The sequence below is a fragment of the Manacus candei genome, unplaced genomic scaffold (assembly GCF_025592945.1).
Source record: "Manacus candei isolate 608988 ecotype Guabito, Panama unplaced genomic scaffold, ASM2559294v1 h1tg000011l, whole genome shotgun sequence".
NCBI classification, from domain to species: domain Eukaryota; kingdom Metazoa; phylum Chordata; class Aves; order Passeriformes; family Pipridae; genus Manacus; species Manacus candei.
In genome coordinates this window covers 2,370,655-2,396,249 of record NW_026138059.1, presented here as the reverse complement: position 1 = coordinate 2,396,249, position 25,595 = coordinate 2,370,655, and the positions used below count along the sequence as shown (strand labels likewise).

Genomic DNA, 25,595 nt, shown 5'->3' with positions numbered 1-25,595 from the left:
CAAAACAAATCAACAACAAGAGTAAAAAAATATAAACCAAAGTAAACAAAGAAAAATCAACCAAACAAAACTCCACCAAAATCAAAACCACAGCTATATTAGTTAGCATGCTTGGTTTTCATACATGCACTCACTTAATCAGCATATTAAAAAGATACAAACTCCTCTCCCCCAAAGCCATAATGAAGTTGTTTATCTCAAAAGAGACATCACATAAAAATTTAAAAACAAATTATTTTCATGTTATACATGAAATCCAAAAGATCAAAAATTTGGAGCTATGACAGAAATTGTTTAAATAGATCATCCTAAAGGCTAAAAAGATAACCAGTCATTTCTGAAACAAACTAAGACTAAGTGGCCTACAGAGATGAAGCACAAAATTAGAGAAGCTTCTAGAAATAAGATGGTCTTTTGAGTCATGTCCAAATGAAGAAGGAGAAAAGAACTGGAAGGAAAATTAAGGAAAGCAAAAAAAAAAAAAAAAAAGGGAGGAAAATGTTGCTTAAGGCATAAAAACAAATAGTAACTACTCCTTCATAGAGGTAGAAAGCCTGACAAGAGTGTCTCTAGGACTACCAGATGATCAAGGTGTAAGAGAAATGTTTAGAACAGATATAGTCATAGCAGAAAATCCAAACCAGTTTTCTGTAACTGTGCTTATCACGAAAGAATCACAGGATCATACAATATGCCAAGTTGGGAGGGACCCACCAGGATCATCAAACTCCAACTCCTGGCCTGGCACAGGACACCCCAAGAGTCACACCATGTGCATGAGAGCATTGTCCAAATGTCTCTTGAACTCAGACAGACTTGGTGCTGTGATCACTTCCATGGGGAGCCTGTTCTGGTGCCCAACCAACCTTTGGGTGAAGAAACTTTTCATGATATCTCACCTAAACCTCCCCTGACACAGTTTCATGCCAAAAATTCAGGAAGGAGATAGAGGTTTCAAGGAGAAACAGATCAGTAAGACTGGTGTTTGTATCACATAAACTGCATAACAGAAACTGCTAAAAATAATGCAGTTAATAGATATACGGATAAATATCAAACATTTGGAAAGATTACAGTATCTAAATGAATGTCAGAAACAAGCCAAACAATCTCCAAATCATTGTTTTAAGAGATATCTCAGAATAAAAAAGTACCTACCTTTCAACAAAAAAAAATAAAAATACATCAGTTACTAGAGAACTGAAGATGAAACCTTGATATTTGAAAGAAAGTAGAAAAAATATGAAACAAGCCAGTAGATGATATTAACATCAGTATAAATATAAAAATGTATTGTCTAAATCACGTGGTGTCACACTAATGAAATTTACTTCCCTAGCAGGGTGAGAGGGGTTGACCTGGGCTGGATTCCCACCAAAGCTGCTTCAGCCTTGGTGGAGCAAGAGCCTGCTCCACTGTGGGCTTCCCATGAGCTCACAGCCAGTTTTCATGACATCTACCTGTTCTTGTGTGGAGTCCTCCACAGGCTGCAGGTGGATCTCTGCTACGCCATGGACCTCCATGGGCTGCAGGGGCACAGCTGTCTCATCAAGGTCTGTACCACAGGCTGAAGGGGAATCTCAGCTCCAGCGCCTGAGCAATTCCTGTCCCTCCTTCTGCACTGACCTTGGTTTCTGCAGAATTGTTCCTCTCACATATTCTCACTCCTCTCTTCTCTGGACAAAATTATTCCTGCACAATAACTTTCTTCTTCTCAACTCTGTTATCCCAGGTGTGCTACCACCATCACTGATGGGCTCAGCCTTGGCCAGCAGCGGGACCATCCTGGAGCCAACTGGCACTGGCTCTGTTGGACATGGGGGAAGTTTCTGGCAGCTTCTCACAGAAGTCAGCCCTGTAGCCCCCCACTGACAACACCTTGCCATGCATACCCAATACGTAGGACTATCAGACTAGTGAGAAGAAGATTAATATTTGCATCGTGCTTTTAGTAAAGCTTGTGGCATTTGACATTTACACAGGAAAATAAAGGATATATCATTTAGGTGAAGTTAATATTAACTGCCTGCACAACCAACTGACAATAATTAGAAAGCAACATGTTCATAGAATAGTTATTAATAGTTACTTTTAACCTGGAAAGCTGGGAGATGAAACAGGAGATTTGTCATAGGTTTTGAATTATAATCTGAATTTCCAGTAGTGATACAGTTGAGAGCAGAAACAATTTTTGGATGCTGCAAATGCCTTAAAGGTTCTCAAGGACATGGTTAAAGCCTCTTACAAAAGTTTTTATCAAAGAAATGCCAAGAAATTTAACAAAAAAAAATGGTACATCTGAGAAAGAAGAATTAAAGGTGTAAGTACAAAAAACTGAGACCCTTTACACAGCACCACTGCAGAAACGTAGCTGGGGCTACAGTAAGCTACAAATAAAATGAGTTGAGAACACGAGTACAGAGTAAAAGTAACTCTGTAATGAAGGTATAGAAGCATTGCATGAAGGCCATGAAAAGTAGCTATTCTATTCTGCAAAGTATTGACAAGACCACAACTATGGTACAATATTTCAAATAAAATCTGACAATTCAAGGAGAAACTAAAGGAGGTGTTCTAAAAGTAACAGTGGGGGGAAAAAAAGACAGAAAAATCAAAGAATTATATTGTTGGAACTAAAGATGATGTTTTAAAAGCCCTTTCAAAATATAAAAGTTCATAATAATAAAGGAGGCAACAATTATGTATTCTCCAATATGTTAACAGTTAATTTGAGACAGGGATGTTTTTCTATTACAGTTTTAGGAAAATTAAACAAAATAAGGGTTTTCAACATGATGACAGTTAAATACTAGGACTAATTAACTGTGCTAGGTAATCCTACCACACCTTCTAACTTGGCCTCTATTATTGTCAAATATATTGTTTCCCTGCTGGAAACAAAGTGGCAGGGCAAACACCCAATAATGTAGAGCCCACCTTTTGTTTGTTGTCACTGGGTTGCCTTTCTCAGTATTGAAGATGCTTGACCTGGTTTCTCTTTGGCTAATGACTGGTCTGCAGGGAATTTATTGGTACTACATATTTGCAATTGCTTACCTACAAGAGGCTGTGAGTGCTATTTCTAAAATGACAAACTTTAAGGGCAAATTTGCTATTTGCTAAATGCATCAGACTTTGAGTTCTTCCTATATTAATAGTTAAAATAGCACTGCAGCAGAGTGGTAGCAGATGCAGCATGCCACTTCCTCCTGAGTTACAAAGTGCATTGTTTTTCCAAGATTTTTCATTCTAGATAGCAGATTTCATTACCTTAACTAACCATTTTGCTCTGTTATGTCAAATGAAATACCAGAATATCTATGAAAACTCGAAGTCAGACAAAGGAAAAGGCTCAGTTAAAAGTGAGATGCATCTTAGTGTTCATGAGAGAGATAATACTCAAGGATAAAGTGATACTTGATACAACTTAGACTGAGCTAAAATATTTTAAAGTTATTCAATAGGAAAAGGGGTTTTTTTCAAAAAAAAAAAAAATGTTGCAAAAACCCCCAGCCTTGGCACTGCAAATTTGGCTACAGTTTCTAGAGAGATGATGACTATGGGGTGGGAAGGTAGAACAGCTAACAGGATTACAGAAATGAAAAGGTAGACATCTGAAGCAGGGCTAAACCCCAGGGAACTCCCTGCTCACAGGACAAGGGGCTTCACATTCTGCAGTGCAGAAATGTGACAGGGCGACAGTGTGGACTCATATGTTCAGTATCAAGGTTTTCAAAAAAACCTCTTCGACGTAAACTTATTCCCTGTCAAGGATAAGCTTTTATATTAGGTGCCTACAAAATGAGAATTGTTAAAAAAAAAAAAATCAAGCATGCCTGACTATTTTGGCTTCCAAAGCAAGGACTTCACTATGTTTTAAAGGACTCTACAATATTTTACAATGGGGTACAAGCTGACACAGGATGTCCTTCTGTTTGCATCTTGGGGAACCAACCAGGTTAGAAGCTGTCTAATGAAAATGTTGTGGGGCAAAGCGTGAAAGGACATTAACCAATAAACCACATTAGAAGCCCAAAAGAAAAACCTAAACCTAAGACATAGGCTGATATCTGTCCAATAACACCAACATTGGCCCAGTTGAAAAATCTCCAGGGAGAAATTTCAGGGAAGTCAACAGATTCTCTTGAAAGCCTCCCAGAGCCCCACTATAATGGAAATTTGTCTCTCCTAATCCTACTCTTGATCACCAATGTACCCAAGGGCCATGGTTCCTCAGGTGGTCCAAACTAAGAAGTTCTTCAGGAATAACCATCTGCTGCTTACCTCTTCCCCAGGAAGACTTCCTGCAGCTCTCCTCCAACTGCAACTACAGGCTCAAGGTAAGGGAGAGGGAAAAGGAGCATTCCAGTGCTGCACTGCTGAGCTACCTGCTGCCCCAAACCTGTCACCCTCTAGCTGAGGCTCAGGTACCTGCCTGGGACCTTTCAGACCTGCAACTTCAGACTCACAGAAACCACAAGATCTAGGTGGGAAAGAAGAAGCCAGGACAGTGTTTTGTTAAACTCTACCTCTCTGGAGGAACAGCTGACACTGTGTCTGCCCTTTTATGAGCAAGAGCTTTCACCCATATTTTCACTGGCAGCCTACAAACAGAAGGTTGGACAAGCCCTGTCTCTTCAAACAGGTTAATAAAAAGCACCATATGGATTTAGTTCCAGGCCAGATAGAAATCATTGCTAAATCAAAGTGGAGAGCTAATACATCTGTGTAACGTCATCTGATTATTGGCAGATAGATTATGTCACAGTATTCTCCCAGGCCGAGTCATAAGTGATTCACAAACTCGCTTTAGGATACAAGCCATGAATTCATAGCCCTGGGGTCTGAAGCTCTTCCCATTTTATTCTGAACATTTGTAAAGGAGATTTTTGCTGTTAGACACAGGGATAGCTATGGAGTTTACATATCGCAGATTCTGATGCACTTCTTTCACCATGTTGTCTTCCTCTTGAAAAAAATTAAAAGATCTTTAGCTAAGTGTTCCAAGAGTAAAACAATGGGACATACCGGGCTTTTAAATCCTCTCAACTAAATGAAGATTAATTAAAAATCCTAGAAGCTCATAAAAGTAACAAGTTGTAGTAAGCAATCTGGAGAATAAAATTCTCATAAAATTACCTACTTGAATATTTGAAAAATCTAAAAAAAAGGAAAAATCTAAGCTTGTCTGCAAGAAACTGTAATAGGAAAACTGGTCTCCATTTTTTCATTTGATTTTACATCACAAATATCTGGAATAGCTCTAAAAAGAGCAAATTTCTTCCATTCTTTCAATTCCATAATATTTGAAAGCCTCATATTGTTTACACTGACACTGGTTAAATGGCAAAGCAGAAGAATTTGGATAGGCACCCATAAATGAATGCAGTAACCACACAACCACTAAGAAATTAATGTTTATAGAAAAATAATTTATCTCTCTCTAGTCTATCTTCTCTCTGCTTTGTGCTCTGACTTCTGAACAAAAGGCAAACAGATGAGCCAAAGAACTTGTTCTTTCTTCTGGTGTATCTCTAGAAAAAGAATGCATAATCTGACTGAGCGTACATTTCTTAGTGCTGGTCTAAAAGAGAGGAACAGGCTGGCCTTGCAGCAGCAAAGTCTCTGGATAGCTCTGGAAAACTGCATTCTTCTCACTCAAACTCTACAAATAAGAAGCTGAATAAGTGTAGTCTTAATAAAATAGTAATAATAAGTGTAGTCTTAATAAAAATTACATTGATAAGCTGCCCTGGAAAGACAGAACACAATTCAAATTTCGGTTGGTTCAGTCCATCTTAAAGCTACATATCGTCTTTGCTAGACTCTACAATTAAGTTAGTCCTTGGAGGATGTTTCAAAAAGTGACTATCAAAAATATGTTAATAAACTTACAGTTTTCATACAAAGATGTTGGCCTACTTTAGATTGTTCAGTTTTTGGTAATGTCAGAAGCTGTGACTGTACATCACTGGGGCTGCTAAAATTCTCCAGGCCAATGAGGAAAAATCTTGGCATACTGCAAGAGAACAAGCAACCACAAAGTTCTCCTTCATCTGCCTCATAGTTCCCTTTTTATAGCTCAGGTGCAAACCAGTAAATGCAAAGAACAGGCAAGAGAAATCTCATTCTCTAAGGTCTCAAAATTACAAATGTATACAGCAATGCAAACTGATCTGCAGCTCTTAAAGAGATGGAAAAGCTGCCAGCTCCAAGCACTGAAAGTGAACACCCTTGACATCAACCCTCCCTGAAACACTATTTTCCATAACAGTGCTAAACAGTAGTCTTCAATAGAGGAGAGAGCTTTCTTTAATAGAGGGGAGGCGTAGGGCTAAGCCAAACTCATCAGTAAAGTCAGGCTTTGAGATGTTGGCTGTCAACCATCACCTCCATGCGCAGATGTGCGACACTTCCCAGTAACCTCAGTGGGGGCTCTGTAAGCACTGGAGGTTGTGTTATTCAAATTTATCCAAGGGATGCCAGGAATTATTCCACTCTTTTCCTCACAGTTACAATATTCCTCTGGTTAAGCCATTGTAGATTTGAAATTTGATCTGATGTAGCATAGAGGTGTTTTCAGATTACAAACTCCAGCTTGCTGATTTCTGTTCACCTGCAGATTCAGTCCTTACATGTTGAACTGTGATTAAAACCAGAGGCTGAAACTAGCAGCTGCAATAAGTAAAATGGTAATGAAAGGAGATCTTACCAACTAAATCAGTTGTTGGTACTAATTGGTTTTCTCTTGGGACCCTTCACATTCATGGGAAAATATATCAGACTGGTGTTGCCAGCCAGGAAGAACATTTACTCCATGCTGTCAGAGGTCTCTTCCCACGGCACAGAACAGCATTAAATCCTTGCTGAAAATCTCAAATGCCACGAAATGTCATGAAAAGCAAATGAAGCATGCAGAATATTGCCAGTGTCTTCAGTCACAGCAATAGCAGGGAATTTAACACAGAGAGGTGAGTCTTCTCCCTGTTTTGTTGCACTGTTGATAATCCTGAAGACCTTGAGCCTATTCTAAATAGGTTTTGGATACACAGTGAGCAACTGAGCAAACAAGGAAACACTTTTGAAGGTGCTCTCTGAATTTCAGGTCTGAAATATAACAGACTGAGCTGCACCTACTTGTACTTTGCTGTGTGTATAAGGCATTACTCTTTAATGAAGCCAAAACTAAGATACTGGCATAAACACCACTTGTGGTCTCTTTTCCTTCCTTCTCTGACTCTTCAGCTTACAGGATGGAAAACAACTTTTAATATCAATAATAACTTACCACATTTAAAGTAGGATCTTGGAGCACAGAGAAGTTATCAAAAATACCAACTATTTTTAGAAGCCTCATGTAGGCAACTGAAAAGTATTTTAGTGGCATTTCAAGGAATTAGATATAAATGTGTTCCAATACTCCTGTAGTTAGTAAAGTGCTAAGTGCAAAAGTTATTTTTCCTTACCCTTTCTTTTTTTCAGTGCTGACAATTTTATACATTATGATTAGGGAATTAAAGGAAAAAGAAGGAACGACACTTTCTGGCTTCAGAGGGCTGATGACTTTACTATGACTTCAGCAAACCAATCTTACGAATTAAAATCAAGTCTCTTCCTCTGTTTTTCCTCCTCAAATATCATTTAATGGTTAGCAAAACCTGAAGAAATACCATGTTTTTCACGTCCTCCTGAAAGCCACTGAGAAAAGTTCCAAAATAACTTCCTGTTCATTTTTAATTAAAACTGTCACTGATATTCCTTCATTTTCTCTGAAAGAAAGAGAGAGCCAGATTGCCCAGATCCAGGGCCTAAACAGAGCACTGACATTTAACTAGAGGCAGCATATCCTTCCTAGTCAATATATTTTTCCCTGATAATTGGCATGTAAAACCAAACTTCAGTTTAAACTAAGAATCCTTGGATAAAGGTGGTGAAAGAAACAAACCCAATTTGGTGAACAAAACCAAAAAGACATCTTCAACCTGGTACAATTCATGTTTGTAAGGCCAAGCAGGTGCTGAGCAGAATCTGTGCACAGATTGTATTGTCGCATTTGTCTTCACTGCTTATTTTCTCTTAGCACATCATCTTTAACACATAATGTAAATATTCTGTTGCATATGGGTTCAGAGCTTTTACAGTATGAGTCTTTACTGGGGCATCCAGGGAATACTATCATAGCAAATACTGCCCTCTGAAAGCAAAATGATCTGAAGGAATCAACAACTAATTAAAAAGCCTAGAGCTCTAATTTCAAGTGGTGGCTTGTAGTCCCCCTCATTTACCTTTGCTCATTGCTCATCTCTATAAGTAAGATATATTACTTTCATTACTCTCCAGATCAAGACCCTCAAATTCCTGAATTTTATGTTAAATGTTTTAGAAAATCCAACAATTAGTCTGAGCTGTTTAGTGTTGTCTTGCCAGTCATTTTTCCATCATTATGAACAGAAAAAAAAACCACATCACTTAAACACTTACCTAAAATTTTCATACCTATGGAGACCTATCAAGTCATTGAAGAGATATAGATTATATCTGGATATGAAGCTAACAATAACACAAAACTTACAGCTTTAAATATCTTGAATCATCTCAAACTGGAATTACTTCATAGCCATATTTCAAAATCACTTCTAATTTTTCCATCCACTTACGCCCAGAAATTTTGAAAGTGCCAAAGACTGAAAAACCCCACACTTAAGGCTCATTTTTGTTACAGAACAGGTGTATAATTCTATAGCTTCAAAGTCAAAAATCATCTAGGCCAGTTTTCACTCTACTTTACTCTGGAATGTCTTGACCAGAAATAACAGAATCACAGAATCAATCAGGTTGGAAAAGACTTCCAAGATCATCAAGTCCAACCTTTGATGGATTATCACCTTGTCAACTAGACCATGGCACTAAGTGCCACATCCAGTCATTTCTCGAACCCCTCCAGGGATGGTGACTCCACTACTTCCCTGGGCAGCCCATTCCAATGCTTAACCACCCTTTCAGTGAAGAAATTCTTCCTGATGTCCAGTCTGAACCTTTCCTGGCATAGTTTGAGGACATGTCCTCTTGTCCTTTTGCTAGGTGGTGAGGCTGACCCCCACTTGGCTACAACCTCCTTTCAGGGAGTTGTAGAAAGTGATAAGGTCCCCCCCGAGCCTCCCCTTCTCCAGGCTGAACACCCTCAGGTGTGAGGAGGCAGGGAAAACTGGTAGTGAGGTTGAGCCTGGGAAAAAGGGCGGGGCGGGGGGGGATGATGTTTTAAGCTTTGGTTTTTATTTTGCATTACCCTACTCTGGTTTGATTGGCGATTTCACCAAGTGGAGTCTGTTTTGCCCATAATGGTCCCTTGTAAGTGATCTCTCAGTGCCCTTCTCTCAACCTATGAGCCTTTTGCCACATTTTCTCTCCCCTGCCCAGCCGAGGAGGGCAATGATTGGCATCAGGTGAGCACCTGGTGTCCCATCAGGGTCAGCTCACAACATACACAAAAAATTTCCCCTAACTGTCACTTATCTGGTACTGAGAAGGTACAGGAAGCTGGGCTTTGGAAATGACATGTCTGTGCAATAGGGAAGCTGTTAGGTTCTCTGTCATCTGCTCCCAGGCAGCTTCAGAAAGCAGAGTCTCTGTTTTTAAGTAGAAATGCTGACCAGGTTGCAAGATCCAGTTATGACTGAGCTGGACATAACATCAGACTTTATCTTCTGTTTGCACAGCTTACTGTGTCCCATGGAGGTTCAATCAACATGATAGAATACTCGGTTTTGTTCAAACAGCAGTCATCAGCATGAGCACCAAGCCATCCCCTTTGTTAGCTAATACCGAAGCAAGTGAAGAAAAATGACAGATGAAATCCATCACTATAAGAAGAAATCAAAGTAAATAAGATTTTCATGTTTCTGAATGTCATGGTAGACAGAAAGGCTTAGAGAGGAATTTATTTTTTATAAAGTTTTAGCTTTCATAATTACCCACTGAAAATACTGATTGTAGTTGAAAACCGTCTTTCCTAAGCACTAACGAAAGATAAGGCTTTGTCTTTGTGTTGTTGAAGTCTTCCCACTCTACAATGGGATCCTCATTCACTCTGCAAACTCAATATTCCATCTCCACCTAGTGCAACACAGCATCCCTGAGGACAAACATGAAAGCTTAAGGCTTTGGAGCTCTTGGAGAGAATAGAACCACATTAGCAGATACTTTAGCCAAGTTGAAAGAGTGAGCCTGTTTCTGACCATCCATAGGACCTTTATATCTTCTTCTACCTCTATGTACCATCACCAAAATGAGCGGTTTTCGCACAAGTACAGGTGGTTGCTAAAGAGACTCGGGTCTACTATTTTCTGTGTCTATAAAAAGGGACTAACCATATGGTGTCAAAGTGCTGTTGCATTTAGCGTATAGGAATTTAGCAGAACATTCCAGCAGATCCTCAGAAATTAGAAGGGAGCTAATGAAGTTTTTGAGTGAGAACGAGGGCTGGATGAAAAACTGTTGAAAGTCTTCACTGTCTAGGTGATCAACTGGTAAATGGAATTCAATCTAACTATGACGATGTTGATGTGAAGAGTGTTTTAGGTCACTCAAAGAATCACCAGCAACTGTATCAGCAAGAGGAGGTTTAATATTAAAGTGAAAGCATGACAAAGTCCATTGGCAAGGCTCACTCTACTACTTACCTAGATGGTTAAAGCACACAGAGGAAAATTGAACTAAAATCAATCAATCTAAAACTAAAATCAACCTAAAATTATCTATGTGGAGCATGAGGGTGGGAAGAAAGGGTAAGAATAAAAAGGATTAAGGGAGACTGTCCTGTGAGTCACGTGGTTCAGAGTGGACCTCCTTACCAAACTGAGCTGGCAACTTAACCAATGGTTTAGGCCTAAAGGTTTTAACAGCACATAATCGATAGCCTACTTTAAATAATTTAACATAAGGTTCTTATAGAATTTACTGTAGCACAATGGTAACTCACTTATAGGCCTAATTTACTTACGAATCTAACGTATTTAAGAATCCAAGAGAGCAACATTCATAATCCAAGAGAGCAACATTCATAATTCATATTGCTAGAGCATATTCACATGCCCACAGACCTAAACAGTATGTACAAGGTGTATCCCTGTGAAAAACTCCCCTTGAGTTCAGGGAAGTACTTGCGTTGGACACCTTCGTATCGTTGCAACAGCTGAAGGGTTGATCCTTGAGGAGTGGGGGTATCAGCTCAGGCTCTGTTGTCAGCTTCCAAGTAAATTTGAGAGCTCAGTGGCTCAAGAGGTGTTCCACTCAGAGGGAGATGCTGGTCACAGCCCACTAAGAGCTCAAGAGGTCTCACTTAGGACTGCTGTTTATAGGGCCGCAAGAGAGTAGGCTTTAGTCATAGCAGTGTTCCATCCTGGCCAAAATTCGGGTCTGTAACTTACCTTGAAAGCTTAATAACAGAAGTGTTGTTCCACTTTGGCTGCAATTCAGTAAAGAAAAATAAGTTTCCAAGGCAGTTTGTTAAAAACAGGAGCTTGTCACTCAGTGTAATTCCTGGGAGCAGAGTGTTTCTGAGTGCACGAGGAGCTGAGCCCAGGTGCTGTTCATCAAGGCTGAGGCCTAACGAGCATTTCTAACATCACAGTGTGGCCCAAGGAGGGATGGGGGGGTGTGTGTGTGATGGTTGTACCACCACAGATGTACATGAAAAAAATAATAATAAACTGTAAAAAACATATAAAATAATGTAACTTCTGATGGCTTCTACCAATGTGGAAAGAGAGCTCAGTGTCAAACCAAATAATCCTATGCAAACACTATCTCAAGTGCTCAGTAACAGTTAAATAATCAAACCTTCTTAGACTTCTAGAAGAGCTTTTAGTGTGCCTGCAATGTGATACAAGGCATAACTGCTTCTCCATTCCATGTATCAAAAAATATATCAAAAAACCAAAAAATCATTGTGCTTTTGCAAGCATAGGAATTCAGACCCAAATGATACAGGTATCCATATTCATAGAATAGTTTGGGTTGGAAGGTCATCTAGTCCAACCCCCCTTCAATAAGCAGGGACATCTTCAATTGGACATGAGAGCTCAGAGCCCTATCTGACCTGACTTTGAATGTTTCCAGGGATGGGGCATGTACCACCTCTCTGGGCAACCTGTGACAGTGTTTCATCATCCTCACTGTAAAAAACTTCTCTCATATCTAATCTAAATTGACTCTCTTTTAGCTTAAAACTATTACCCCCCCTTCCTATCACAACAGACCCTACCAAAAAGTTTGTCCACTTATTTCATACAAGCCCATTTTAAGTACTGGGAGGTTGCTTTAAGATCTCTTCTCCCTGCTGAACAACCCCACCTCTCTCAGCCTGCCTTCATGGGAGAGGTGTTCCAGCCCTCTGATAATTTTTGTGGCCCTCCTCTGGACTTGCTCCAAAAGGTCCATGTCTTTCCTGAGCTGATGATGGCCATACTCTACACTAGATGGCCAGACTCTCAAAGCATCTCTTCACCTTGCAGAATGTCACAAACAGTAAAGCACAGAATCATTATACCAGGAAAATATCTGAATCATATGTAGCCACTCACTGGATTGCACTGTTTTGTTTATAAATACAAGTGTCTTCTCTGTGTCTGTTGCAATGTCATACTGTCTACAGAGGCAGAAAAAGAAATTGGGAGTTATGATCTTTCTTCCCTAATCTCTAGTTCTAATTATCCAAAAAAAAGGTGATATATTTTGCTGTTTTGCTGTGTCTACCAGGCACCAGAGCTCCTCAAAGATCCAAACACTATCTGTGTTCTTCAGACAAAAGAGGATTAATTGCCCTAGGAAGCATTGCTCTTGCAGACACAACTCAATTCTTTATTTACCTGCTTTTGGGAGCAGATCTATCTCCAGAGCGTGGAATTGTTTGTGGTAAAAAAAAAAGTCTGCTCATGTTGTATTCTGAACAAATCCCAACTGCAAATCAAACAAATTGACAGAACTGAACTGCTCAGTGTTCAGTATAACAATAACCTGACTAAAAGTCACACCAAGGTGAGCTTCTTTAAAAAGAACAAAACAAAAACTAAAATCCAAACCCAACTCAACAGCATCTTCTAGTGTATCCTGGTCAATCCCAGAGCCAAAAATATTCATCTGCAATATAGAAGATACTAAAAGACTGGCACTGGGACACACGTCCCTGTTCCATGCCTCTTCTTTCTCTTTTTTCCCTTTAATTTTCTTTGAAACACACACTAGAAGAGGTTAATGATTGTGGATGTATATACTAACGTACATACTCTTTCTTACAGGTGAGTTTTGAATACAGAATAAAACAGGATTAGTCCAGGCTGCAAGGAAAACATTTATCATGGATTTGTAATGCCAAGAAACCAGAAAATGGACAGGAGATCAATAACACTCATTAGAGCTTTATCTACAGCTCAGCTTTAGAGTGACACTAAACACAAACTTTTCATGATCCTGAATGAGAATAGTCAGAAAATCTAGTACTGAATTTACTAACTTGAGAACAAAACACGCAGGCACACCAAAAATGCTTCACTGTAAAGTATTGAAATATCTTCTACAAAATAATCCAAGGTTTTCTTGCTGGAGCTGTGCCTTGTGGTTTGCCCATAACTACTGATTACCACTTACATTACCTTTCTAAAATTTTTCCTCTCTTTTCCCTGCAATTCCAATATACTTGCTGTACTAGTCTGGGGCTCTTGGGACTGCTAACATAAGAGAACTGAATTAAGGCAATATAGCTGAAGCATAGAAATTTGAACTTGATATGTTAATACATGGATGATACAAGCACTTCCATAAACACTGAGGGACAGTTGGGACTAGCAGGTACAAAAGATAAGTTAACAATCAGAAGAATTAAAGCATTGTTAAAAGTCTCATTAAGAATCCTGTGCAATGTGGGAAGTAAGGCTGACATCTGAGACATTTTCACAGACAGTAAAGGCTGGTAAAACAAAGAAGATCCCAAGAGGACAAACATAAAAAGCTTTTCAAAATGGGCACAGTCAAGCCAAGTCATTCATCCTTGTAAGTTTTTCCTGACCCAAGTGAATACAGTCCTGAGCAATCTGCTCCAACCATAAAGGCCACCTGCCTTAAGCAGGAGGTTACATTACATTACCTAGAGGTTGCTTCCAACATGTATTAACCTGTGGCTCTTACTGTGTGTAATGTTTCTGTACATTATTGCATCAAAATTAGATCTGAACACAAGATTAGGCAAAAGATTGACAGACTGATTTTAACAACAAATTCCTATAAACACATGGAAACATCAAACCCTTCTGGTAATGCAGTGTAACAAACAGTCTGCTTGTTACAAAACCTCTGAAAACAATCAAAATACTGTTTTGCCTTATTAAGACAGAAAGGCATTTGGAATAAACACAGGCAATTTTTAAAAATTCAAGAAAAATATAAGTAAATACTCTGAAAGTGAATTCACAAAAGGTATCAACATATATTTAGGATTTGAGATGAGGTTTCCCATAGTGTAGAGAAAAATATCTCAAAGACTTCAGCCCGTCCTTATGAATAAACATCACTAAGGGGAGACAGCAATTTTAGAAAAAGGAGCTGAAGAAAGTATTTATCTGACTAAAAGGCTGAAAAAAGAAAGAGTACATTAAATGCAAAATATTTTATTTATTGCAAACAAAAGTTGTGATAACAACATTGCACAATACCAAATTTTAAGGTTTTGAAATTCTCAAAAATCACTCTTCATTGCGACTTTTTTTGCTCCATATATATCTTTATAATTATATTTTTACATTAGTTTTACATTACAACAAGAGTAAGTTACTTACAGAAATTAAGACAAATTGTATATTACCTGCCAGCTTACTAATGTTTCACTTCTATGTCACCGAGTGTAACCATTTAACACTTTGATCTGAAAGAGATTATCAAATTCAATGCTTTGCTAATCATACAACAGAATGATACAGTCTGCACCGATAGTTTTTTAAACAATTAGACATATATGGGAATTCACTGTGTGCTGTTTGTTTTCTACAACATATAGGTAATAACTCACTTTGTTACTTCACTAGAACATCGATTTCTCCCTTTTGTGTAAGATCTCCAGCAAAAAGGCGGACAAATACAGTTTTAGATCCAATGTTGGACAGCCTGGAGGGCAGTAGTAAAAGTCCTGAGTGCAGGATGAGTCCCTCGATGAGCCATCAAGAGGGACCCGGCCTCTGCGTTGAATCCTGCCTCTTTAAGCTGCCTTGCTATTTCCTCTACATCCCAGCCTCCCTCTCCCTGGTGAGCCAGCAGGTGGTGAACAAGGCGTGGGCAGAAGGCAGTGGGCATGCACTTCACCACTAGCTTGGCATCCAGGAGCAAGGAAAGGATTTCAGCATCACAAGTGGAATCATCAACCTACAAAGAAAGAGAAATTCAAAGTAATTAAAAATTAATTACCAGATACAGCCATCAACCAGAACATGTCACGACAGTTTTAACTGCACAGTGTGACCTTCAAAGTGAGATGAGTATTCCGTATGGATTAACAGCAGGGATACACACTTTGCATATGTCAGAATATGTAAAGTACGTCTTTAACAGTCTACCACATTAATATAAATATTTGACCTGCACAAAGTTAAGGAATAAGGATGCTTAACATCCTGGGATTACATCAACAGCTTTATAGACTTTTCACAGCTTCTCAGTCCCAGTACAGAACGGATCACACCATTTAGCTCCATATCAAAAATGACACTCTGAGGAAGGTCAGAGGAGAGTATATTAAATTTTGCTCACTTTATATTAATACAGTACATTACATTCCACATGTTAATATGACAGGCAACATTCACAGACACAATCAGATTTTCCAGAGTTACAGCACTCACAGGAAGGATGAGATTTTCAGAAGAATATAGCATGTAATAAAAGATGTGGAGCACAGAGTTGCTAACCTCTGTGAGACACCTAGAATGCCTCGAAAAATGTGGTTACTTGATACATGAGAGCAGATACCATCTTAAGAATCTTGTCTACAGCTTTACTAAAACCACTATAGAATACTTTAAATTCTATTTCAGTTAATTTTCACATGTGTTATAGGTTTACTTGTTCTAAAAAATCCAAGGGGGAATTTTTTTCTTTCCCCTGCATCGCTGCAAAAGTAAGATGTTGAACGAGGGACAGGGAAGGTGTTTGCCTAGGGTGATTGATCCACACAGAACTAACCAGCAGATCCACTTCCAAGCTGATGGCCCTCTAAAGACTATGGGGAGTGTTGATGAGTTGTTGTTTTTTTTCTCTCCTCAGAAACAGGAGGCACTTCCCTTTTGCCCTGACTGTAGGGAGGGTGTGTGTTGGAGGGGTCTGAGGTTCACTTTGTTTTTGGCCTGGTCACCTGGATGTTTCTGACCCCAGTTTGCCTCCACTTTCCTGCACCCTGTTCTGCCCTCAGCCCAGACCTGCTCGGACTTCATCGGAGAGGCTTGACCCACATGCAGAGGATCTTCTGGGGAGGAGGTCACCCTTTTCCCTCCTCCACTCCCATGTCTGGCAGCAGCGTGTGTTCATCGATGAAAGGGGGGAAATCCCAGCCACAGCCAGCTCCAGACAGCGTGAGTGTCGTAGGAAGAGCCCCCTTTTTCCCCTTTTTCTTCTCGATGTGGGGGGAGATCTCCATTTTCGGCTTCTCCCGTGCACCAGGGCCCCCACGTGGCGACTGCCAGAGCCCAACAGCACCCCCTGCTGATCGTGGTTAGAACTGCACCAAAAGGCAGAAAGTACTAAACTGTTTCCTTTTTGAAGGGGATTTTTGGGTACCGGATCACTGCTTGGTTGTTCTTGTGTTCTGCCAATACACATATATCCTTTAATAAAGGGCTGTTCTTTTTTTCTTTCTCCACACTTCCTCAATTGGAACCTCTTAATTTCAGATTTACAATTGCTTAGAGGGAGGAGTTTGGTCTTCCTCATAACTCATCTTCTGTAGCAAAACACTTCAGTCTCTTTAAATTGAGACATGTCTCTCCTGGATTCCTTGAAATGCAGTGTTGTACTAATTTACTACTTAAGGAAGGACAACAGAACAACTACATATAACCAAAAAGGAGAAAGAAGGAATGTCATCCAGAAGGACCATGGCAGGCTCGAGAGGTGGCCCTGTGTTAATAACTGTCATATGTTAATTATGTTGAAAAAAGGTTGATCAATAAATCAAATGGATTGACAGTCGCTGAACATGAGCCAGCAGTGTGCCCAGGTGGCCAAGAAAGGCCAATGGCATCCTGGCCTGTATCAGCAATAGTGTGGCCAGGAGGACACGGGCAGTGATCATCCCGCTGTACTCAGCACTGGTGAGGCCACACCTTGAATCGTGTGTTCAAGTTCTGGGCCCCTCACTACAAGAAAGACATTAAGGTGTTGGAGTGTCCAGAGAAGGGTAACAGAGCTGGTGAAGGGTTTGGAGAGTGAGTCATATGAGTTGCTGCTGAGGGAGCAGGGATTGTTTAGCCTGGAGAAGAGAAGGCTTAGGGGGAACCTTATCACTCTCTACAACTACCTGAAAGGAGGTTACAGGGAGACAAGGGGTCAGCCTCTTCTCCTAGTTAACAAGTGATAGGTAGGAAATGTCCTCAGGTTTTGTCACGGGAGGTTTAGATTGAACACAGAAGAAAATTCTTCATGGGAAAAAGTTGTCAAGCACTGGAACAGGCTGCCCAGGGAAGTGGCTAAGTCATCATCCCTGGAGTTACTTAAAAGATGTGTAGAGGTGGCACTTAGGTGGACTTGGCAGTGCTGGGTTAACAGTTGGACTTGATGAGACTTCAAAGGTATTTTCTAACCCAAACAATCCCATGATTCTGAAATTCCTAGTGTTGGCATCTTGCAGCACACTACATAGCATACTAAGGCATTATCCAAACAGCTGTCATCTTTTCTGAAATGGGAGGCTGGAGAGATATTCTGTCCCACCTCTGAGCCCTGTGTGCTCTATTCTTAACCTGTATGTAGGATGCAACTTTACACAGGGCTTCATTGTTTGATTTTATGAACTCAAAACGCAAACAGTAATTACAGTAATGACATTAACAGCAGATGTGAGGTTTAATTTAAATTTTTTTAGGCTATTATTCAGTTAATGAAAAGTGCTATAGATTAGTGTGATTTCATATACCAGAAACCTACAAATTGGAGAGAGACAAATCTGAAAGTAAAAGACCTTTCCTAGCACAAAACCACTAAACATCTGAGCTATACTATGAGGTTGAAGATGCTCACATGCAATATGCAAGTAGAGCAATCTGTCTGCACTCATGCAGAAATGAGATCATTGTGACTTTACACATGACAAAACAGCACAAAAAAAGGCTTTTGCTGTGTGCAACAGAACATCCTTAAGCTCAAATAGTTCAATAGGTTTAAATTGATTAATATTTCCCATTTTCTGACTTGAAAACTGTCTGAAGATATAGTCAGAAAGAGGAAACCTCCAGGCAACTGGATGGAGACACAAGATGACAACCAGACCCTGTGAATTCATTTCACACAGCTTAGGCCACTGTCTATTTTGGTCAATTAAAGCGGAGTCTGGCAGGTGTGGAAGGAATACAGAGACACCGATGCTTAATGAGAATTCTGTATAAAACCAGGCAGCTAAGAAACCTAGATCGACTATTTACCTGTTTTGCAACTCTAGGTCATGTCAACTTTTGGGGTTATCAGTTGCATATGAAGAGACAGTTATGGTACTGATTTAAATAAAAATAAATGTACACCCCAAAATTCTTAGAAACACCTACACAGATTGTCAATGAACTGATGTATATTTAAAAACTTTAATTAACATAGCTTATACACTGAGCAGCTATGTTTAAGTATGATAATGTATATAATGTTGTTAGAACAACAAACATTAAATTTAAAAAAACCCTAAAACAATATAAAAGGTAAACACACAAAGTATATCTTAAAAATACACCATAGAGAGTATAATATTGTTTCTATGCAAGAAATTACTCAGCAAAACTAGGACTCTCCAATCTAGATAAGAGGTAGCTTAGAGAGCATAAAGCAGATAGCAACATCATTAAAATTATATGGGGATTGATTAAACATGTTCTCTCATAAAAAAAGAAACTATGAAGCATCAAATTAATCTAGCAGGATGAGATTCAGAGAAAATAAGAAAAATAAGTTGTTTTTTTACACTGTTGAACTCTTTGGCAAATGATACTGCAGGATGTAAAAGCTCAAAGAAGTTTAAGGAGAAACTGCACAAAATCAAGAAAGAAAATCACTGGTAGTTAGTTAGCAAATACATACAGTTGAAAATAACTGAAAGTTGGGAGAATAGCATCTCAGAAAAAGAGCCTATACAGTTGCCGTGTTTTTACTCTGCACTAGATTTGTAATTTTTCCATCTGTTTGAGTCGTGACAGTGTTCCAGGTAGAATTTAGATCCTCAAAATTTTACACCTTTTAAAAACATTATTTCAATCAACCTTCAGAGTTATTTTTGCTTTCCATAAATACCAAATATTAGCCTAAAGTAGACAGAGATTCCTAAATGCATCACATTTTCATTTTCAAAATCACTCTTTTGACAGAAGTTGTCTATAAGAGAGTAAAACCCAATTAAGAGAGTTACTAAAAAACAACCTTACTACCCCACTATTAAAAAGCTACTTCTTCTGGGAAGACAGCAGAGGCAGGACCTTATTAAGGAGTCGATCCGCCTGCAGACGCAGAGCCCTTGCTACCCAACACCCTAACTAAGCCTTTCAACTCTGGTTCCAGCAGTCTGTCACTAATCCCAGAATCACTGTTCCAAAGATATGAACTCCTGAAATTTTTTCCTTGGCTTACATACCTATTTAGGTATTGGCTAAAATCTACTTTCAAGCATTAAAGTGTAGGCATTCAAGTGGCATCTCTGCTCTCATGAGTACCTGGAGTACTGCATCCAGGTGTGGGGCCTACAGCACAAGAAAGACATGGACTTCTTGGAATCGGTCCAGAGAAGGCCACAAAGACAATCTTAGGAGGGCTGGAGAGCCTCTCCTATGAAGACAGCATTGATACACTTGGGGTTTTCAGCCTGGAGAAGAAAAGACTCCCAGGAGACCATACAACAGCCTTCCAGTATCTAAAGGGGGCTGCAAGAGAGCTGGGGAGGGACTTTTTAGCACAAGAGGAAATGGCTTTAAACTTTAAGAGGGTAGGTTTAGATTAGGTATTAGGAAGAAATTCTTCACTGTGAGGCAGTGGAACAGGCTGCCCACAAAAGTTGTGGATGTGGATTCCACAGAAGTATTCAAGGCCAGGTTGGGCTTTGAGCAGCCTGGTCTAGCAGAAGGTGTCCATGCCCATGGCAGGGGGGTTGAAATGAGATGACCTTTAAGGTCCCTTCCAACCCAAATGATCTATGACTCTTATCTCTGATGACTAGCTCACTCCTTTAGACTGTGATGAGCAATACTTATCCCTGTAGAGACACATGCATTTATCTAGGAAGTGAGACAGCACAGACACAGAATTGCAACAGATGCACTCATTTCCACTGAAGCAGCACTACAGTGCTCTGCTTGTGCATTTTATCAAATGTCTCTTTAATGTAGAATGTATAAATGGATCTGCATTTACAGATGGAAAACCATGTGTCAGCAAAGTTTCTGTCAAAAGAAGCAAGGACCCATTTGCACTCTGTCTAAGCTTTGCACACCTTCAGCAGGATGCTGAGAAGCCTCACCCCAGACTACTAAGTGCTGCTCCTAGAGAGGGCAGGGGATTCAAGTTGTTTCCTGCACAACCTGTATTCACCCCTTCTGTATTTCTGAATCACAACAGCAGCTTGTGTCTTAAGCTGAACTCACTGCTGTCAGTGCACAATTAGTAAGGGTTGAGCAGGCCTGCCTGGGGCTTTGCCATCAGCACACTAATATTATGAAATGGACTAAGGCTGGAGGCTCACGGCTCTACCAAGACAGCAGGTCCCCTGGGCATGCAGACAGTGAGCCTTTGAGTTTTAAGCAAGCCTGTGTGTGAAATAGGTGGGTGAAGATCAGAAGAGGAACTTGAGGCATACAGAAGGCTTTCCCAATAAATCACTGAGGCCTCCACAAATTTGTGCAACCATGAATGCAAGAATTCTGTGTATCCACTCCCCAAGACCAAGGACACATATCCAGCATTTTTTTCTGGTTGCTAATACAGCCTACATGGACATTGTACAAATACTTGCTATGACGCAGCATATCTGAAAAAAAAAACCTGTCCTGCAGTGAGAATTTCTGAAAAGCAAGAGCAGCTCAGGTGTTTTCTTTTGCCTCACTAAGGGGTGAGTCAAGGTCAGGGCAATTCCCCATCAGCATTGTTTGTGCAGGTGTCTAGAGGTTCTGGTATTACCAGAATTATTATTATTTCACCCATAACTTATGCATTATAAAATCCATGCATTATGAAATATAAGAGCTGCTGATGGCATAGCAGAAAAGAAATGAATCTGATGTCTTCCAGAGTATTCCCTTCTCCACTACTACTGGAGGTAAAAATGCTTTTAATTTCATTCCTTACCGGAGTCTATACAGAACAAATAAATAAGGGGAGAAGAAAACAAGAAAAATAAACTAGAGACAGATATTTTACCATAATGACCATTAAGCTTATATACACATAATTTAACAAGATTTCTTTTAAAGGGTAAGCTCCATTGAGTAACCATAAATGGCGTAAGACACTGAAAAACACTAGAAATTCCATTATTTCCCACATTTTTTATGATTTTTCATATGACGTTTTTCAGCAAAATATGTTGCAAAGGTGACTCAGAACTTCTTCATGGAAAGTACAGTGTGCAAATGGGGCAAAGGTATTATTTTACAGTAAAACATTTTTCTATTAAAGTCTTAATTGAAGAAGTATTTGGACTGCTCATATTAACTCCCACTTGTTAGTTGTTTTAACAGTACAGGTACCAACAGGTAATAGAATATTTACTTGTTCTGTCAGATGTATAAAAATCAGTCTTAATCTCTAAGAGATAACCAAGTGTACAGACAACACTGAAACCCTTCTCAAAAACAATTGGACTTTTAAGGGCTCTATTGGCAGTAAGAAGCTTATTTAAGTAAACTGATTTTTTAAATCATTCACACACCACACAACACAGAGAACTGTTATTTCTGTTACCCAAAAAAAGACAAGTGGCAGTTCATTAAAAGATACACAATAAAAAGAGAGATCTGCAATTTCAAAAAAGCTTACACAAAAACTTGGTTGTTTTATTACAGGCAAAAGCTATACAATTCCTAGTATCAGCACTTCAGCATCATCCTTAACTGTAAACATCCATAAAGCTGTCAGCAACACACAACAAATGGCTAACTAATACATCCTATCAGCAAGCAAGTGCTGTATTTTTCACGCAGCCATGTTTGTGAGCTGTGTTAGCACTACATCAGGGAATCAATAGCTATGATTCCCCTTTGCCAGATGTTACTTGTCCGTTTCCTGTTTAATGTAAGAAGAAATGGCCTTCCCTTGAAAAATTCATTAAGAATTCTACAAAAAGCATTAACAGTCCAAATACTGTATTTTAAAAAGGAAAGAGCAGGCATAGAAAATTTTACTGAATAAACAACATTGCCATAGCTAAGTAATATATGCACTTTTAGTACAACAGCAAATAATGTAATCATAAGAGGTGCATATAAAACAAGGAGTAAGAGGTACTTTTCCACACAATGTAAGAACAGCTTTTACATTGAGCACAGCACTCTTTTGTACTAGTTGCTTTTCTAACGCTGCCAGTGGAATGCCACATTCAAGGTACTGGCTAAGCTCTATGCCTGATGTAATAAAGTCAATAGTTAAATCTTCGCTGACTTAAAATGAAACATTAGACCAAAGCCAAATGCTTTAAAAATTCTAGGTTATCCAGCAATCTTACCAAACTACATGCTCAAAATAATACTGAGTTTAGAAGAACAAACTAGAAACGGCTTATCAAGCTTCCCCCTGTATAAGAAGGTCAAAAAGAATGTTTTGGGCATTCACAGATGTACAAAGTGCTTTATATTAGTAAGAAGATAATAAGGTTTCTAGCCCTGAAACTCCAATATAATGTAATCAACCTAGAGTGTAGGGAACTGGAAACTGGAGCACACCAGAAAGAGAAGGCCAGTTAAGAGTGCAATACAATTAGCAACCATTCAGAAAGCGCTACTGCACAACATTATGCTTTAAAAATTGTTAAATAAAATATACTTGGACACAAATTCCTGGTGACAAGCTTCGGAGTTAGTTGCTTATACAGCAGCTTTCATCTGCCAACAAAAAGTCAATTTTAAAAGGTTAACAAGAACAGAGATAAGAAAGTGCATGCATATATCAGATCCACGCTTGCTTTTCAGTGAGATCATCTTGTTTAAAAGCAGTTACAAAAAAGCCTTGCTTTGCAGACATAAAATCTAAAATAGCAAGTGGTAAAAGAAAACTACCAGTGTACTATTGTTTTGGTGGTTAATATTCATAATATTATGTTTTGTGAAAAAGTCAGAAAATTTGTGGTTTATTTGTATAAAAAAAGGGAACAGGAACACCTTCATGGTGGTTCTTTGCTTAAATACCAAACTCAACTAACAAACACTTCAAATTCAAACTGGCTGCTAGCGATGGTATGGAATTTTGATACAAGCCGATGTGTGTTACATATAATATGTCCTGCTACCTTTCATGCTACTGTTTCAAATGTTCATAAAAACACATGAAAAAAGTTGAAAACTAAGTCCTTTTGAAGGAAAAATTAGCGGCATCTGAGATGGAGCCTATGCTTCCAGATCCACTGCTTTTCTGACCAGTCTTCACCAGTCCTGGAAAGATGACAGATCATTTCTCAAACTATCCAACGGATGCAAAAAGAGAAAGCTTCTGGAATACAATGTGCAGCATAACAAGCACAGGCACAGCACTTAAGGGAGAATCCTGGGATCTAGAATATCCTTCATAGGGAATAGAGGTGCAAAAGTAGGATTTTCAGTTTATTGCAACTAAGGAATCTGAAAAATTCATGGCAATCAATATAACTAGAGCAGTTATAATTTCAATCTGAATTTCTAAAAATTGCATTTTTAAAGCTTTTGCTTTTGGGGGATGCTTATTTTTAAAACTGTTTCCATATGGTAGTTTCATTTTGAAGTATCACATGGGAAATATAACATCAATTACTATTTTGTACTGTAATACACAACCAAGAGCTCCCTAAGATATGGTGCAGAATTTGGAAGTACTAGAGATGAGGTTTTCCCACCTAAATATTATAATTCTGGAAATTATCAGTGCAGTTAATTCAGTCAGACAGGAAAGCCATTCTCCTTCATAAAAAGGTCTGAGACTGTAACTTTGCTACAGTATCGAATAAAACCTATTTATAATTGCATGAAAGTCCCCTAGCATACCATCAGTACAAAACCAGTGACATAACAGGTCTCCACGTGTACATAAACAGACTGCCAACCTTGTCAGAAACAAAGTCACCTGACATACTATTATCACTTAAAAAAACCCAAAGTGTGATAATATGAACACAGAGGTAACAATCTACTTTATATAGCAGAATAGTTTCTGTTCCACCACAATGACTTAAAATAGGTAATTTAAATGAAGTCCTATGAGGTTTAATCACCTCAAGCATCTATAAAAGATCTTACTAGCCCAATGTTACTGTTCACTGTGGACACAATACCTGTGGAAAATCTAAATAATGGTAAGTGTCTAGTAGTCTTTGCTCACTACATAAAGATAAAAGAGGTAATTTATTAGCTTAGACTCTGAAAGGTGGTTCATTCAATTGTTCATACCTTAGCAATAGCTGTTATCTGCTCCAGTGCCACAGCATGAAGATCTTGGTCTTTGCTTTCTACCAGCAGTTTCAGGGATGGCAGCAGGAGGGACTGGTTAAGCAGCAGCAAACATAATTCTTTTATACACTGAAAATAAAAGAAAACTCAGTGCGATCTCTGGAGATACTAACATAATCATTCACACTAAAATTTACGAAAATTTTATGTCAAATGTAAAATGAAAACCAAACTTCCACAACGAATGACTTCCCTGTCGGAAATAGCTCTTTGGAAACTTGAAAGGACAAATTTAAAAAATGTGGAATACAAGGTTAAAGTGCACCATTTGTTAGATTAAGACAAGGCAGGTACTGAATCACCATTAGAAACCGCAGTTTTACTGAAAAAATAACAGAACAATCACAGCTCTCTGTGGGACTAATATATATATAGTTACTGAAATGTTGCAAAGCACAGAAAGAAACTTTAAAAGACACCTGTGACATTTTTGTAACTCAATTATGCAATCATAAAAGTAGAACAAAATAAAGAGGAAGTAACAGTACATAGCAGAGCTCAACATCATAAAGTTCTGTAGCAAAAGGTCTCCAAATTCTGTATGATATTTTATACACAAATAAAGTTTAGCAAATTAACTTTCCATCATTCATCTAGTTTCTTGTATTATATAATATAGATTAAATTTAGCACCACATCTTTTTCAAGAAGAAACTGGCCAGAGAAATATCTTCAAAAATAAAA

At 38.8% G+C, this 25,595-nt stretch overlaps 1 protein-coding gene across 2 annotated transcripts in view; it reads right to left on the bottom strand.

Annotated features, from left to right (window-relative positions):
* Nucleotides 1–14,644: 14,644 nt before the first annotated feature.
* Nucleotides 14,645–25,595, bottom strand: part of NBAS (NBAS subunit of NRZ tethering complex) — a 167,042-nt gene continuing 156,091 nt past the window's right edge. For both annotated transcript variants that reach the window (XM_051778244.1, XM_051778245.1), the window contains 2 exons: nt 24,852–24,980; nt 14,645–15,408 (listed from right to left, as the gene is read on the bottom strand). In XM_051778244.1, coding sequence (XP_051634204.1) covers nt 15,133–15,408; nt 24,852–24,980 — 405 coding nt within the window. In that variant the 3' untranslated portion in view covers nt 14,645–15,132. The remainder of the gene's footprint in view (nt 15,409–24,851; nt 24,981–25,595) is intronic.